At 38.4% G+C, this 16,831-nt stretch overlaps 1 protein-coding gene across 1 annotated transcript; it reads right to left on the reverse strand.

The window, feature by feature from the left end:
* Nucleotides 1-69: 69 nt before the first annotated feature.
* grapa (GRB2 related adaptor protein a) lies at nucleotides 70-9,616 on the reverse strand. Its single transcript, XM_017455300.3, has 5 exons — nucleotides 9,276-9,616; nucleotides 8,985-9,082; nucleotides 8,670-8,789; nucleotides 1,237-1,405; nucleotides 70-833 (listed from the first exon to the last, which is right to left on the reverse strand). Exons 1-5 carry the CDS (start codon nucleotides 9,495-9,497, stop codon nucleotides 654-656), a joined length of 789 nt encoding a protein of 262 aa, XP_017310789.1. The 5' UTR covers nucleotides 9,498-9,616; the 3' UTR covers nucleotides 70-653.
* Between the last annotated feature and the right edge of the window lie 7,215 nt (nucleotides 9,617-16,831).

Raw genomic sequence — 16,831 nt, forward strand, 5'->3', positions numbered from 1 at the left:
CAGTGGAATGCTCACCTGTAGCCTCTGGTTTGAACAGTATAAGAAAGTCCTACAGACAACGGACCCAACTGTCTTATCATTAACACACATTTATTGTCCCTTGTTCTACTGCAACAATCATGTCCAAGTCATTTAAAAGAAATATGTTAACAACAACAGACAAATTCACACATATGTATATATAAAAACACCACAAAGGACACAATCTGCAATTATAGAACCGTGGGGGGAAAAAAAAAGGTTTACAAAAAAAAAGTGCAGCAAAATGTTGCGTTTGAACCTGTGCCATAAATACATTTAGGTTGGAACCTATTGCTCTTTTTCTTTGTTTAGTGATGTTTCTTCTTTCCTCAGTTCGAAGCCCAAAGAGAGACTCTTAGTGTCTATATGATTACATGTATAAGCTGTAGGCTAAATGAAAAGGATTACACAGTTCTTTCTGTTTTCCCATTCACCACTTATCAGGGAAGACATGGTTTGTTTCCACAGACACAACATTACACCTGTCTGTAGCAGTCCACAAGCGTTTCAATCATTTCCCTGCTCCATACATCTTTTAAATAACTGATCAAATGAATTAGGTATATCAGACCGCTCATATGCGTTGGTCATAATGGAGCACAAGTGACCCCCTGCATGAGGCTCTGATGAGGTCAGTGGTAAATGAGCTTGACGTACTCTTTGGGGAAGATCCCAACACGCCCATTGCAGCGACCCTTCCAGCACTGTGGGTCTGAGCAGTCGAGCAGGTCAATGACATCACCGCGCAGGAATTGCAGCTGGGAGTTGTGCTTGGGGATGAAGTCTACCAGCGCGTGGGCATGATGTGGCCTCTGGTGGATCAAAGATTTGTGTGAATACACCTTATGACGTAGCAAGGGCTGATCTGCCACTTATCCTGATCTGATAAGATAAATCATATTCTAACTTACTGACTTTAACTTATTGTTAATCTGATCATGAACTTCTCAGTTTTAATGTTGTGAAATTGATTTCATAATGTAATACAAAAAAAAAACAAAAAACTACACGACTCTTTGTCTAAAATCTAATCTGATTGGTGTAATCTTTGCCAACAAAACAGTTATTGGCTTTCTATTCACATGCATAATCTGTGTATTAAAAAAAAAAAACATTTACATTTGATCAACACTGAATTGGCTGATAAGCAAGATTATCCAGAATGAGAGTAGGTCAGGTTCTTGTGGATTTTTATACACATATCCCTCGGCTTACCCTTTGAGAGCGGTCTGCCTCTTGGAGAAAGACTGTCCTTTCTTTAGCAATGCTGTTGCTTTTGTAGAAGTCCACCAACTGGTTGAGAGATGAAAATACCTCGTCCCAGATAAAGTACTGTCCCTCTCTGTCCTTCAGAACCTTGAAGTGTTGCACATGCTCACCATAGCTGTTAAGTGGAACGAATGAAGTGCTGTTAAGTGTACATATTTTCTTGCTTTCTGGAACCAAATAGTCAATTAATCACTGCGCTTCAGTATTACATCTGAGTATTACCAATCAACCCCTTCCCTAATAAACACCTACGGCAGTTTCCCACATTATTGGAGAACCTATTCCCAGATATTTCCCTTAGTTATTTGAAAAAATAATAGGAAGAAAAGTAAGCGCCACGACTACACACACACACACACACACAGTAGTATTGGATTAAGTACTATTACTCAGGAATGCTGGAAACAAAAAACAGTCAAGCTACAAATGATCTGGCGAATCAAAGAACAACAATAATATGCAATAATAGTAAAGTAGTACTCCAAAATACACAACAATAATGTTGGCATAGAAGAAAAACAGGAAGAATAGACATAAGATTAAAGAAATAGGCTAAGCATACTGTATCTGATTGAGAATTATCAGGCACATAATGGGCCAAATGGAGAACTGTGGAATCAATTGTTTATATTATATATATATATATATATATATATATATATAATAATATGTATGCCAAAATATGAACACAAATCCTTTCCTCTTTGCATGGCTGTAAGGGTCAAATACATTTTCATTTCTGTTGGAATGAATATAACAGTCTTTTTTGTCACATTCATAACAGTTTACATTGTAGTGCATTGATAATACAATAATACAGAATATTAATTCTTTTATTCTTTATTATTCAGCAAGATTACTTTGTGTTGTATCGTACATTTCACTTGAGACTGTTTGTCTCTTTAAGAGATAGCTTGCCTTCTACACCTTTTCATCTTCTACCTCTTCACAAGCCTGCCTGGAATATATCTCGGGCTGGGGCAAAACCTACCAAGAACCTTGGTGTACCCTTAGATGCTGCTTTATCATTTTAATTCCCATATAAATAACATACTAAAACCTGCTCATGACAGTTTAAAAAAAAAAAATATTTTATTGTTGACACATTATTATTCCACACTGACACTATATTTCTCAATAAACCCAGCTCATCAGTATTTTCCCTGAACTCATCCTCCCCAGTTGTGTCTCTGCAGTGGTGGCGCTGTCTAAACACCCCTGTTAAAATGACAAGTTTCTGTGATGCAAAAAAGAAAGAAAAAAAGAAAGGAAGATGAATTATGTCAGACCCCCCCCCCCCCCCCCCCCACCTTTTCGTGTGATATAGCAACCAACAAAATTCAAGTGAAAATCAATTAGAAATGTTAAAAAAGAAAAACGTACAATAACCAGGCTACAATAACCAGTGTGTACACGCTATTTATAACGGGGCATGTGACTGTGCTCAGAATGAACCAATCACGTTCAAACTCATGTCCAAAAGTACTTATCATACACCCGTACTCAACGAAGTGATTCTGATTAACCCCTAAATAAAGATCAGCTGTTTCTGTAGGACTTTCTTGATATCTTCTTGGTTTCATTCCACTGCTGAAGCCATGGTCCTCAAAGATCTTACAAAGCATGTACAGGATCCCATTGTTGAAAGGTATCGGTCAAAAGATTTTCCAAAACATTAGATGTACTACGCAACAGCGTGAAACCAAACGTCCGTCCAAAATGGACGAAAGAACGAGATAAAAACAGCAACATTAAAGGAGTTACAGGAATATCTGGCAAGTACTGCTCACTCCCTACATGTGACACCAATCTCTCGTATTCCTCACGTCTGGGCTATGGGGTAGGAAGGCTAGATGGAAGCCGTTTGTCATGAAAAAAAACACCCAAGCCCACTAAATTAACCCCAAACCATGTGGCAAAATGTATTATGGTCTGATGAGACCAAGGTAGAACCTTTTGGGCAGAATTCTAAAGATATGTTTTGTGCAAAACCAAGACAGCTTATCACCCAAAGAACAACATACCCATGGTGAAGCATGGTGGTGGAAGCATCATGCTATGGTGTTGCTTCTCTTTACCCAGGACTGGGGCTCTAGTCAAGATAGAGAGAATCATTGATATCTCCAAATCCTATCTATTTCGGTACAAAACGTGCAGGCCTCTGTCAGACAGCTGAAGATGACGAAAAATGTCACCTTCCAGCACGATAACAACCCAAAGCACAAATCCAAGTGGAATGAAATGACTTGAGGAAGGCTGTGCACAGATGATCCTCTCATAATTTGATAGGTCTGGAGCATTTTTGGAAGAAAGAGTGAAATAAAAAGACGTGCTACGTTGGTAGACACTCACCCAAAAAAACAAGTTTACTTTAATAAACTTTTAGTTGTGTGTGTGTAAGGTGTGTGTACTTGTGCAACCAGCTTATTGTAAGTTTTAATTTCCCTTAAAACTATTCCATTTCTTATATGACATGATTTATTTGGTTGCATTTTTTAAGCTATCTGAATCCTGTTAAAGAAAAAAAAGACCCAGTAATGACATGAATTGCTTCTTTAAAACTGAAATGAATATAAACCATAAAGATATTCGATCAAGACTCACAGAGTATATCAGCTTAATGAATGGGAAGCCTAAAAAAGTCTACGAACCAGCGCTGTGTTGAACACATTTTCCTGATGTTTCCTCGCAGTTCTGACTCACAGCGCAGACGAACACAGTTGGGATTTCCCAGGTTGCACAACTTAGCTTTAAAATGACCAGAGTGTTGTGTGGGACTGTGATATAGTTTCCTGTTTTTGTAGTTTAGTTCTCCGACAATGTTCCTCATCTAGTTGTTTTATCAAAGTGAATATAAAAGGTTTTAAGTGTTGCTATTCATGTGTTGTACTTTATGTTTGACCTTAAAGCTGCAGTGGTTTTTGCTGAAGTACACTGGAAAAACTCATATGCCTCCAACTATATAAATAGAACAGGTCTACGTCCTGTGGTTGATCAATATAACATTGAGTTGTTTTATGGTTAATGACACCCTAGTAGCACTTTTCTCTCTTTTTCCCCCCTCAGCAATGTCGATTTCTCACAATAACATTTTCTCCAAACCCAAGAACATGTATTACGCAGACATGTATTATGTTAGTCATTGACTTTACTTATTTAACATTTAATATTATGTGCAAAAAAAAAAAAAAAAAAAACTTCTAGGAAAAATAAACCCCGTACTAGAATGAGTGAGTGAAAAAGTTGTGTAAAGAAGTAAAGGATCAAATGACTGAATGAATAATTGGTATATGATGAAGGACAATAAATTAAAGAATGAAATATTACCTCGGACATTGACAAACATGTGCCAGTGTGCCAAAACAACATGTAAACAATTGTGAAAAACTGTAATAATGAACAGACACTCAGAACTGCAGATATAGTAATTAAATTGATAATTTGACAGTGAAAATTGTTTTTATATCAGATCTGAGTTCTGTTCTTTTCTACACTATCCCTAACTGGCATACTATCCGTCCTAAATAGTGTCCGAGATGAGAATTAATATGTCCCAGATCATAGTATGTTGAAATGAGTATCCCAAAGGTACCTGGTTGGGCCACTATTTCTGGTAAGTTTTCTAATTGTGGATCTGTCGACACTTTTTCTGCTAATATTACCCACAACCCCTTGTATTTTGTGTCAGTTTGCTTCGGTGAATTCCAGGATGCATTTTAGAGAAGTGTAAATGAAAAGTGGAAAAATAAATCAAGGGAATGATACATGAAATTATATAGTATAAATTAGTATAAATTATATACGAATGATGAATGAAGAAAAGCTGAAATGTAACGAGGAGTTTGTTTACGCTGACGGTGTTCTCTTCCAGGTAATGGTAGATGTGTTAGTGTGTCCCAGTACTTGCATACTCTTCTAATACACACTCAAATGTATGTACTTTTACTTCATAAAAAGAGTACATACTTTTAGTATAAGTATGCCAACTGGGATGTTCTTTCTACGTAAATAATGATGTTGGATAAAGCTTACAATGACTTTCACTGAAATGGTAAACTAGTGTAGCGTGAATTTATTTTCAAAGTCCTTTGTCTCTATGTAACAAGGCCTATCTCTTATCCTACTTCATGCTTTGACCTTCTCCACTGTATGGCTGTTACTACTTTACGGTTGTTATAGCCTCTGTTTTTTATTTATGTGCATGTTCATGGACTGCAGTCTTATTTGAAGCTCTTCGGCTGAACATCGACCACATAGGAACCCTGGCCTTCCTTAAAATGTCATTAAAATGTGGCATTGGATTGTTGTCTATATAATTCATCATTTTTGGCGAATTCAATATTTTGGCAAATCAATATATCAGGTATCTCAATGTAATCTCGTACTCTTTGTTCATTTATTGTAAACTGTTTTCGGTGGCCCAGTCCAAAGACATGCATGGTAGGCTGATTGGCATGTCCAAAGTGTCCGTAGTGTATGAATGGGTGTGTGAGTGTGTATGTGATTGTGCCCTGCGATGGATTGACACCCTGTCCAGGGTGCCCGATGCTCCCTGGGATAGGCTCCAGGTTTCCCCGTGACCCTGAAGGAAGGATAAGCGGTATAGAAGATGGATGGATGGATGTTTTCGGTGGACAGCGCAGCCTGCATGAAAAGCCCACTGAAGCCTATAGACCCACAGAGCTCAACTGACACACGGCTTCTCTGGGATCTTATGGAAAAGTACATTTTGAGTACATTTTGTTTTAATTGACTTCAGTGGTGTTCACTGAACAACAGGCTTTTAATATGTCATTTTGGGTCCTGCCTGGACGCACAGCTTCTCTGGGAGTCAATGAATTATGGGCAGGTGGATTTTGTACAGAAGAAAAATCTCAAAAGCTTCTCCAAATGATGATTGGGAGACCTCTCAAAGAGGCTGAACCTTATAACTAACAGCCAATAATGGAAACATTAATGAACACGACTGACAGCACGTTAAACCTAAACATATCACTGCCAGGCAGTTAACAGCAGACTCACAGTACACACAGCATATACAACTAGTATAGCTTGTTGCTTTATCTTTGTAATTGGTAAATACTATAAATAAATTGTAAGTGTAACATTATGTTTGATTATTTGCATTTGTTTCTGGAATTTTTCTTTATTTATAGGTCTAGCCAGCTGTCACTACCTACTTCAGTGAAATTTAGCTAGCTAATTTTACTAGCGAGCTAAATTTCACTGAAGCAGGAAGTGACAGCTAGCTAGTAAGCATCTTAGCTGTTCTTTAGCATGACATGGCAGACACTATTATTGTCGTTGACCTGATTTTCAAAAAGTCTTTTGATGTTCTTACTCATGAGGCGAGACTAAGAATAAAACAGGAAGTCAGAGTGGATATGGATGTTTTAAGGCATATAGATAGCTTTTTTATTTATTTTTAAAAAATTTAATAAATTTTTTTACAGCGATTGCCAGATTTATGTTGGTCGAGACACTTCTTTCCTTAGAATAAATGTACTGCAGTAAATATGTTTGCTGTGTGAGCTAATTAATCGCAGACACTTTTCCATAGTTTTTTAAACCCCATCTTTTCAAGGATGTCAATAATTCTGGAGTTGACATTATGTCTTAGGAAACATCAACTTCAGTGTTCCCAAAATGTGCTATGAGTGATTATCACTATAATTATTATGAGGGTGAATTCCAGGAAAATGCCAACGCCAGTGTGCAGTAACAATGTTTAAATAACTCTACTTCATGACGTGAGCCATGGATTCCTTCTTGAGACACTAATTGTGTAACTGCCTCACCAGCATATGTCTCTAGTCAGCCGTGTGACAGTGCTTGCTAAGTGTCTGTCCAGACTCAATGCACAGCACAAACTCTGAGTCAAACTCTGAGACTTTAAAATGTGTGTTACGTGGGTTCTCCCTTTATTCATCATTTTGTTGTTTGGTTTTTCTTGGAAACAATGATAAGTGATGGCGAGTGAACAGGATTACAGTAATTAATGTTTGGACAGATGAAAGATAGTACAAAATCTTGCATTTTTAAAAATGCGTTCATTAGATGTGACTGAAATACACGATATAGGCAAAAGTATGTGGACACCTGAACATTGAACATCAACATTAACATGCTATGACATGTATAACATGCTGTAACAGCTTTCACTCTTCTGGGAAAGTGTTCCACTAGATTTTGGAGCATGGTTGTAGGGATTTGCCCCTTCAGTCATAAGAGAATTAGTAAGGTCAGGTACTGATGTCCAGAAAAGAGGCCTGGTGCACAGCCATCATTCCTAAAAGTGTTCAGTGTGGTTGAGGTCAGGGCTCTGTGCAGGACACTCAAGTTCTTCCAGTCCAACCTCCTCAAACCATGTCTTCATGGATCTAGCTTTGTGCACAGGTGGCATCGTCATGCTGGAACAGGTTTGGGCTTCTTAGTTCCAGTGAAGGGAAATTGCTTCGGCATACAAAGAAATTCTATACAATTTTGTGCTTCAAACTTTGTTGAAACAGTTTGGTGAAGAACAACATAGGGATGTGATGGTCAGGTGTCCACATACTTTTGGCCATATAGTGTACATATTTTTTTTTAAAAGTATGCTTGCCTCTGTGATGTAGAAACAGGTAATAGTGTATCAAATAAAGCCCAAAGTAGACAGGCTTCACTGAGTATTAACAAGCTAACCAATACTTAGGAGGTTGATGTAATCCGTCATTTCACTTGCTGACAGTTTAAGTCGGAGCTTAACAGTTTTACTCACAGCACAGGCATTTAAGCTCTTCACATACAGTAAATGTATGATGAATTCTGTAACTAACTCTTCCTTCTAAGAGAGGCTTTCAAATAGAATATGGACTTATTTGCTTTCTGACTAATTCATACCTCTGCTAAGAAGTGTACGGTTAACTGTCAGAGATGCCAGCTGGAACCAGTCAGGTTTCTAATTTATTTTGGGAAATGGGTGAAACGTTCTATTCGTGAGCACAAACATCATCTCCATGTTGGCCATGATATGACCGGTGTGCTAAAGCCTCAGACAGGGCTGTCCACTGCCAATGCAGAATGGAGGAACTATTGACTTCACCATAATTTAGCCCTGTACACCAGCTGCCCATTTTGCTTTCCTTTATGTATTGAGCAGCCTCCTAATCTCATGCTAACAAGAACCAGAAATGTCACACCTGCTCTCAGCCATGCACCACACCGCAGTGAAAGCAGCATGGCAGCCCATTTCTTGATTGTGGCCAAATCCAAACCATCCACCTGCAACTACCAGTTAATGAGCCATGGCAGGTAATTATATTAAACTACCTCAATGACAAATAACATGATAGTCCACATACAATATGTCACGTGTACGGTGGTTCAAATAGCTAACCCACCTGACTGACATGGAGAACTCTCCAGGTGCGCTTTCGCTCTCTCGTACCAAGAAGGCTCCACATTCCCTCTGGCGCAGTCGTCCCTCAGAAACATGCCTGGAAATCCGGCCTGCAAACCACCTGCGAACAGAAGAACAGTAGAGTCATACTCTCAGACTGGTTCCCAAATGAGTGTTACACACTGCCTTTCAGCGCCACGGTTCTCTAGTGTCATATGATTTCCAGAAATATATTCCAACTAGGATTACTCTCTGAGGAGGCTTATAGAAAGGCACAGAAGTCTTTTGAGATTAAAATGAATGAACTTATACATACGTGTGTGGTCTTAAATCGATATAGTTTTTGGGTACATAGCCCTTCCTTCCCATTAACTCTGCCGTGTACCAGTTTGGGTCATCTTCCATATTGGTGATCTGGCCAATATAAAAGAAATAATCAGCAAGCTTAGCCATCTCATCCACCAAAAACTCTCCATAACAATGTAAACCTAAGTATATCTAAACTGTTCTATGTACATAATAGCTTATACAAACTAAATGTTTATCTTAATGTCAAATAAACTAAAGCAATCTAGGTCTAGGTGAGTTACTCACACATTTACATTACCTTAAGTATGTCACCCTTCTGGAAGCTGAGTTCATCGCTCTCTGTGGCACGAAAGTCGTAGATAGCTACAGCCTCCATCACTTCGACCCCCGTGCAAGAGCTATGAAGCGGTCTACAGTTGAGCTGCAGAGGGAGGATCTGCCAGCCTGACACACTGAACAGAAGTGTGCTGAAAACAGAAGCTACAGAGCAGAAATCATTGCACACACCATGGTAAAGCATAGACGACGTCCTGGTCTGCTTGTTGAGGCTGGCAAACCACCAATGAGTGTGAGTGTGAAAGAAAGAGCTGAAGAGGAGGGGAGTGAGCGAGGAGAGGGACAGAGAGACAGAGAGCGAGCGAGAGAGAGAGAGAGAGAGAGAGAGAGAGAGTGTAGGAGGTTGAGAGGGGGTGGTAGTTCCTGTTGTTACATTCTCACACAAGAAACACAGCAACACACAAAAAAAAAACAGAAACTAACAAAAATAGGGGAGGAGAAAGAAAGAAAGACAAATCTACAGGTCCACTAGAAACATTCCTCATTCACAGAGATGGTAATGATTCATAAATGCATACATGTTGTTGAAATCATTTGGACTAATGTCATACATTAGATATCATTCGTGCTTTTGTGTCGGGGTCCACTAGTATACAGACTTTTGTAGCATGTTCCTTCTTGATCTTTCGAATTCATACATACTAACACATAAAATAGGTTTGAAGGTTAAAAAGTTGGACACGTCCCCAAGGAGTAAGACAGTAATAAAAGAGTCCTTAGAACCCTTGGGATTGACTTTGCTCCAAAACTTCTATTAGGTTCAGTGGCTCTCTTTCATTTCCTGCTTTGCTAGTTAATGTAGTCATCAGTTCGTGGGAGAAAGGAAAGTCTGCAATACACAAGACATGACAAATCCTGTGTGCGACTTAAAACACAAACGCTTAGTTTATTCACAGATGCTCTGCTCCTGCGTCTGACAAGCCAGGGAGAGAAAATAATGACAAATCTTCATTTGGACATTAATCCTGGTGCAAGATTATATCTTTCAACTGCCTTCAAAACTGCACAGCATGGACTGAAGTCTAAAAATAGATTTTGTACTATAGCCTGCTATAGTACATATTTCATCGCCCACTCATTCTAGGCTAGTGAAGTGTGCACTCGTTCTTTTTAAATTCTGTATAGAATCTGTCCATCTCTCTTTGTTTTCCAACCGCATGCTGGGGTACTGAAGCTCGACAATCAAACATGCGTCAGCATGGTGAACCACATTTCTATCAGGCCAACAGAGGATGTGTTGTAAAAATAACACCAGGTCTGTACAGCATGAAATCACTTCCTGAGAACGCAGACGAGGGCACGGCACATACATACATGCACTGCTGTTTGATTTTATTAAGTGAAATAGAAATGTATATGGTAGGTTGACATGATGACATACAACAGCAACACTCTAGTTCAGACCACAGAAAGACATAACATTACATGACATTATACTACATGTCAACTATGAAGAATACGATGTTACCACTGTCTAAATTTATTACCACTAAATATGTAAGTGCATGATTTGTGCTGTGGATATGTGCAGTTATGGGTAGATACACTAAATGGCCAAAAAATTGTGGACACCTGACAGTCACACCCATATGTGCTTGTTGAACATCCCATTCCAGATTAGCTGTTATAATAACCTCCACTCTTCTGGGAAGGCATGCCACTAGGTTTTAATGAGGTCAAGCACTGATGTTATAGAGTGAGGATATCTGGGGTGCAATCGATGTTCCAGTTCATCCCAAAGGTGCTCAGTGGGGTTGAGGGCAGGGATCTGTGCAGGACACTCGAGTTCTTCCAGTCACAAACCATGTCTTCATGGAGCTCGCTTTGTGCACAGGTGCATTGTCATGCTGGAACAAGTTTAGGTGAAGGGAAATTGTAAATCTATAGCATACAAAGACATCCTTAACAATAATGTGGCAAAGGTTTATGAAAGAACAACATCTTGGTGTGATGGTCAGGTGTCCACAAATTTTTGGCCATATAGTGTATCTAGTGCTAATCATGGAAAAAGGAAACCAAATCTGATTGCCTTAAATTCACCCATTAGTTCAGTGGTAAACATCAATTCAGTCACATCAGCCTTTCCCAAAATAAGCTCTTTAAAGCCACAACAAAGCAAGGAAGAGAAAACAGCAGTGAACAGAGGCAGGGGGAAATATGTGGTGGACCTATACATTGTACAGGTGATTTAGGTTTAGCTGAAACAAGATGCGTTTTGGTCTAAAGCAGCTGGGAAAGGCATGTTGTGTGTTTAATGTGGCCGGTGAAGTTCTCAGGCTGTGCAGGGGAAAGTACATAACAGTGAGGTCACTGTTATGTAAATGTATATATTCATCTTTTGAGTTCAAAAACTCAAAGTACACAGAATGCTTAAACGTTTAAAGAAAACGTTTATAGATGTAGGCTATGACAATAATAATAAAAAAAAATTATTATGAATAGGCCAGGTTAAACAAGTATTCTTTACTCTGGATTTAACATCTGTAGAATTATTGTTCAATGTTCTCTGGAGCACTGTTGCAGTGTTAAAAAACAAAACTAAAAACTCTTCCTCCAGATAAGTCAAGTGATCCTAGAAATTAACAGTACACTTGTCCTATAAGTATTTGCTTTTAATTCTTATAACAATTCAGACAGAACTCATAAGTATAACTGCATCATCATTATGGTTAAATGATAGTTGGTTAAATGATAGTTGGCGTATGGTTAAAGCCTACTTTGATGTTGTAAAATTACACATCCAGAGGGTTGGATATAAAAGAAGGTCAATAAACACTTGTGGAACACCATCTCGCATGATTTTAATCTCTGAAAAATCCCCATTTACACTGATAAACTTGTCGGTCAAACAAGATCTACAGTCCCCTCCAGATGTATTGGAACAGCAAGGCCAATTCTTTTGTTTCTTTGAGATCGACGATAGATCAGAATTTCAGCTGATATTTGCATCTAGATGTGGTAAACAACTTAAAACATGGCACCTTTTGTTTGAGCCCACCCATTTTTTATCAAGTGATCAAAAATATTGATAGGTATTTCTTGTTGCCCAGGTGTGTCCTGTTAGATTGACTGTTTAAACAATTAATAGCTCTGAATGTCTTCTCTTGGTTTGAGAAGTAGGTTTCACCTGTGAAACCTTGTTGTTAAAAAGGATAAACCAACATGAAGATCAGAGAGCTGTCTAAGGAAGAAAAGCAAGCCATTTTGAAGATGAGAAAATAGGGAAAATCAGTCAGTGCCGTTTCACAAGCTTTGGGCATAGCCAATGCAACAGTTTGGAATGTCCTGAAAAAAAAAGAGAAACCACTGGTGCACTAACAACCAGATATGGAACAGGTCAGCCAAGGAAAACAACAGCAGGTGATGACAGAAATATTATGGGAGCTGTGAAGAAAAACCCAAAAACATTAGTGACATCACCAACAGTAGGAGTGAAGGTATTAAAATCCACCATTTGACGGAGACTTTGAGAGCAGAAATAAAGAGGCCATACCACAAGATGCAAACCACTCCTCTTTTCTTTCATTCACTTTAATTAACTTATCTGTTCCAATACTTTTGCTCACCAAAACATGGGGTGGTCTGCCACCAAAGGTGCCATGTTCTAAGTCGTTTAACACATCTAGATGTAAATACCAGGAAATGAAAGCTGAAATTCTCATCAATCATCTCATATTCAGCGTTTGATCACAAAGCCAAATGTCTTCAGTAATAACAAAAGAATTGGCCTTGCTGTTCCAACACTTTTGGAGTGGTCTGTAAGTCACATAAGAACTTTGGGACATGACCCTGACTGACTGATGGTTTTATTATATTTAGTACGGCCCCCATAGCAGCATTAAACCATGTTTTCTGGAGGACAGCATTAGAACATTATCTATCCCTCTATCTATTTTGTATTTGACACTAGATGTTACCTGACATTAACAGGCTCATAGATATGAGTTTTGTGTGATGCAGCCCTCTACTGGTCAGTATACGTCAAGAATTTTGTAACTGTAACCCTGAATTCACACCAGACGCATCAGGTAAGTGTCATGTCAAGGGTCATTTCAAGATCTCAGTAAATCCACACCTGACAGATCTCAGCTGCATTTACACACCGGCTACTGATAGGAAGAAGCGCAATGCTGCATTTTGAAGTTTGTCGCCTCTTGGAAAGAGGTGTGAGCGAAAGACCAGACCCAACGTCCGTGTACATTTAAAACGTTTGTTCTTGCATTACATTAAAATTTACAAAAGTGGAATAACAACTTAAATTGCCATTTAATCATTTTTTAGGAATAAATTAACCATATGGGTTTATTGGTTTGGGTAAGTGGGCGGGACTAACTTTCTAAATGGGCATTACTGTTCAACCTGCACAAGCTCTTCTTCTTCTGTGAGTGTTAGTTAGTGTTCTTCTCTTCTTCTGCTCAGTGTATGGGTTTGTGTAGGCAAATTATCTATTGGCTAACAAAAAGACTGACAGTGTGGGTGGGCTGAGGAATGGAGGTGGTAACTGCTACATAGCTAAATATAAGCAGGAGATTTTGTAGGCTATACAGCCCCCTCCGAAAGTATTGAAAATGGCAAGACCAATTCATTTGTTTGTGCAATACATCGAAGGATTTGGATTTGAGATCCAAAGGCGGATATAAGACGAGAGGTTAGAATTTATTTCCTGGCATTTATATCTAGATGTGTCAAAGAACAGGAAAAATAGAACCTTTATGTATCAAACCACCAAATATTTAGGTGAGCAAAAGTATAGGAAGAGATCAGTCTTGAAGTAAATGAAAGTAACTAACACTTACATATCCCTTACTTGCAATAACTGCATCAAGCCTGCGACTCACTGACATCACCAAGCTGTTGTTTCTTCTTTTGTGCTGCTTTTCCAGGCTTTTACGACAACTCATTTTCATACCTTACTACCTTACTCTAAAATAGATCTGCAAAAATATTGCAGAATAAAAAGTATATTGTTTGTAGCTTGTTTTTTTTTTTAAATGAAAAGGAAAGCTTAAATATCACATTTACACAGGTATTCAGACCCGGTGCTATGAAAGTTGAGAATGAACTCAGGTGTATCCCGTTACTTTGTGTTCTCCTGTGCTTCCACTTGTGCCATGTTGCCATCTAGAAGGCCTGAGGAGTGTGATGATGAAATCTTCAGTTACTTTAGACATTTACTGGATTCTGGTTTGTCAGTTCTAATGTTGCCAGTGATGTATTGTGGTTGTCTATGCTTTTAGGTATCTTGGGTAGGGAGTAGTCAGTAGACATAGATGATGATGATGATGATGATGATGATGATGATGATGATGATGATGAACATGAATGAATCTGTGTTCATTCACCTACAAGAGCATTAGTGAGGTCAGGTGCTGATGTTATGCATTTCCAAAGGTGTTCAGTGGGGTTGAAGTCAGAGCTCTGCGGTCACAGAGTTCTTCCACTCCAACTTTCTCAAACCATGTCTTCATGGAGCTCACTTTGTGCACAGTGGCATTATCATGCTGGAACAGATTTGGGCCTCTTAGTTCCAGTGAAGGGAAATCGTAATGCTACAGCATACAAAGACATTCTATACAACTGTGTACTTCCAACTTTGTGGAAACAGTTTAGGGAAGAACCACATACTGTATGGATGTGATGGTCAGGTGTCCATAAACTTTTGGCCATATAGTGTATGAAAGCATAATATGTTAATGTGGGAGTATTTTTTTTGCATATAGAGTTGCGTATAAAACGAGTGCACCGGTAAACCGGTGAATGAGAAAGCATTAATGTATATATGATATAGAAATAAATCACAGAAGATCTAATGATTTCCACTACAGATACCATTACAAACCATCAGCTGTTAACCATTAAAACCGTTATTGGTCCTTAATGGTATCCACAAGACATAACATGCCACCAATAGACATCAAAAAATACTGGAATAAAGTTGGTTTGATGTTGGACGTTCGATATTCACAGATATGCAGAAATTAAGGGACTGTCTCTAAAGTTACATACGACATTGTTATACACGATTCTAACTTCAATAGCATTTGAAGGGAATGACTTACGGTCATGTAAACAACTGTAAAGTGTTCATCTAGGTGTCAGCTATAACGCACACCTCTTAGATTTTTTTTGATATTTAACAAACTAAACGATTAAATCATATGTAAATATTGCCATGTATTTCACTACAGAATGGGCCCATACACGAAATATACCATGATTTAAAGCTCAATAGCATTTGAAGGGAATGATGAACAGTCACACAACCAACTGAAAAGTGTTCATCTAGGTGTCAGGTATGATGCACACCTTTTAGATTTTTGATATTTATTAAAATAAGCTATTTAATCACATGTAAATTAGACATGAATTTCACTGAAGAAGGGGTCCATACACAAAATATACCATAATTTAAAGCTCGATAGCTAATAGCTTGTGATAAATATCAAAAATCTCAAAGTTGTGCATCATACCCGACACCTAGATGAACACTTTTCAGTTAGGTTTGTGACTGTACATCATTCCCTTCAAATGCTATTGAGCTTTAAATGATGGTATATTTTGTGTATGAGCCCATGCAGTAATAAAATACACGGCAATATTTATATATGATTTAATAGTTTATTTTGTTAAATATCAAAAGTCTAAAAGGTGTGCATCATACCTGACATCTAGATGAAGATTTTCCAGTGGGTTGTCTGACTGTAAGTCATTCCCTTCAAATGCTATTGAAGTTAGAAACGTGTATAACAATGTCGTATGTAACTTTAGAGACGGTCCCTTAATTTCAGCATCTCTGCGAATATGGAACGTCCAACATCAAACCAACTTTATTCCAGTTCAGAACATTACCAGTTGAGACCCACAGGGACCATTACAGATTCCATTAAAAACCAATATAACCATCAAAACCATTACAAATTCTATGAGGGTTTCTATTGTTTGTTTCTTCAGTAAGGTTAGTGAAAGACTTCTATGTTAGTAAATGTGAGAGCATTTCTGTGTGTGTATGAGATTCAGCTAGTGAATGTAAGATAGATAGATAGATAGATTTCTTTTTATTTGAGTACAACATGAACGGGGAATCTGATATGGGTGTGTTTTATGCGGATGTAAAACTATAGGTTGAATGTGTGTTTACAGTGAATGAGGCATAAAACACGAGCAGATTGTGGGGAAGAGTTTTTATCGGTAGATGGCAGCAGCAGGCTGACGGGGGAAAATATGCCTTTCCAGTTATTTCAAGTTTACTCATGAATAAACTTAAGCGGCTACCATGTTTACCAAGTTGTGTACATGTAAAGGGTGAATATTCAATGACTTTTATTACACAGGAATTATGATTTGCCTGGAAAATTGAGTAACTGAGGCGGTTTGGTCACACCCTTAGCTGCTTACATTCTCTGTAAGCCGATCTATCAGTGTGTCCGCCATGTTGGATAGAGTGAGTGAGTGAGTGAGTGAGTGAGTCTCTCTCTCTCTCTCTCTCTCTCTCTCTCTCTCTCTCTCTCTCTCTCTCTC

This window comes from Ictalurus punctatus, chromosome 24 (assembly GCF_001660625.3).
Source record: "Ictalurus punctatus breed USDA103 chromosome 24, Coco_2.0, whole genome shotgun sequence".
Classification (NCBI taxonomy): domain Eukaryota; kingdom Metazoa; phylum Chordata; class Actinopteri; order Siluriformes; family Ictaluridae; genus Ictalurus; species Ictalurus punctatus.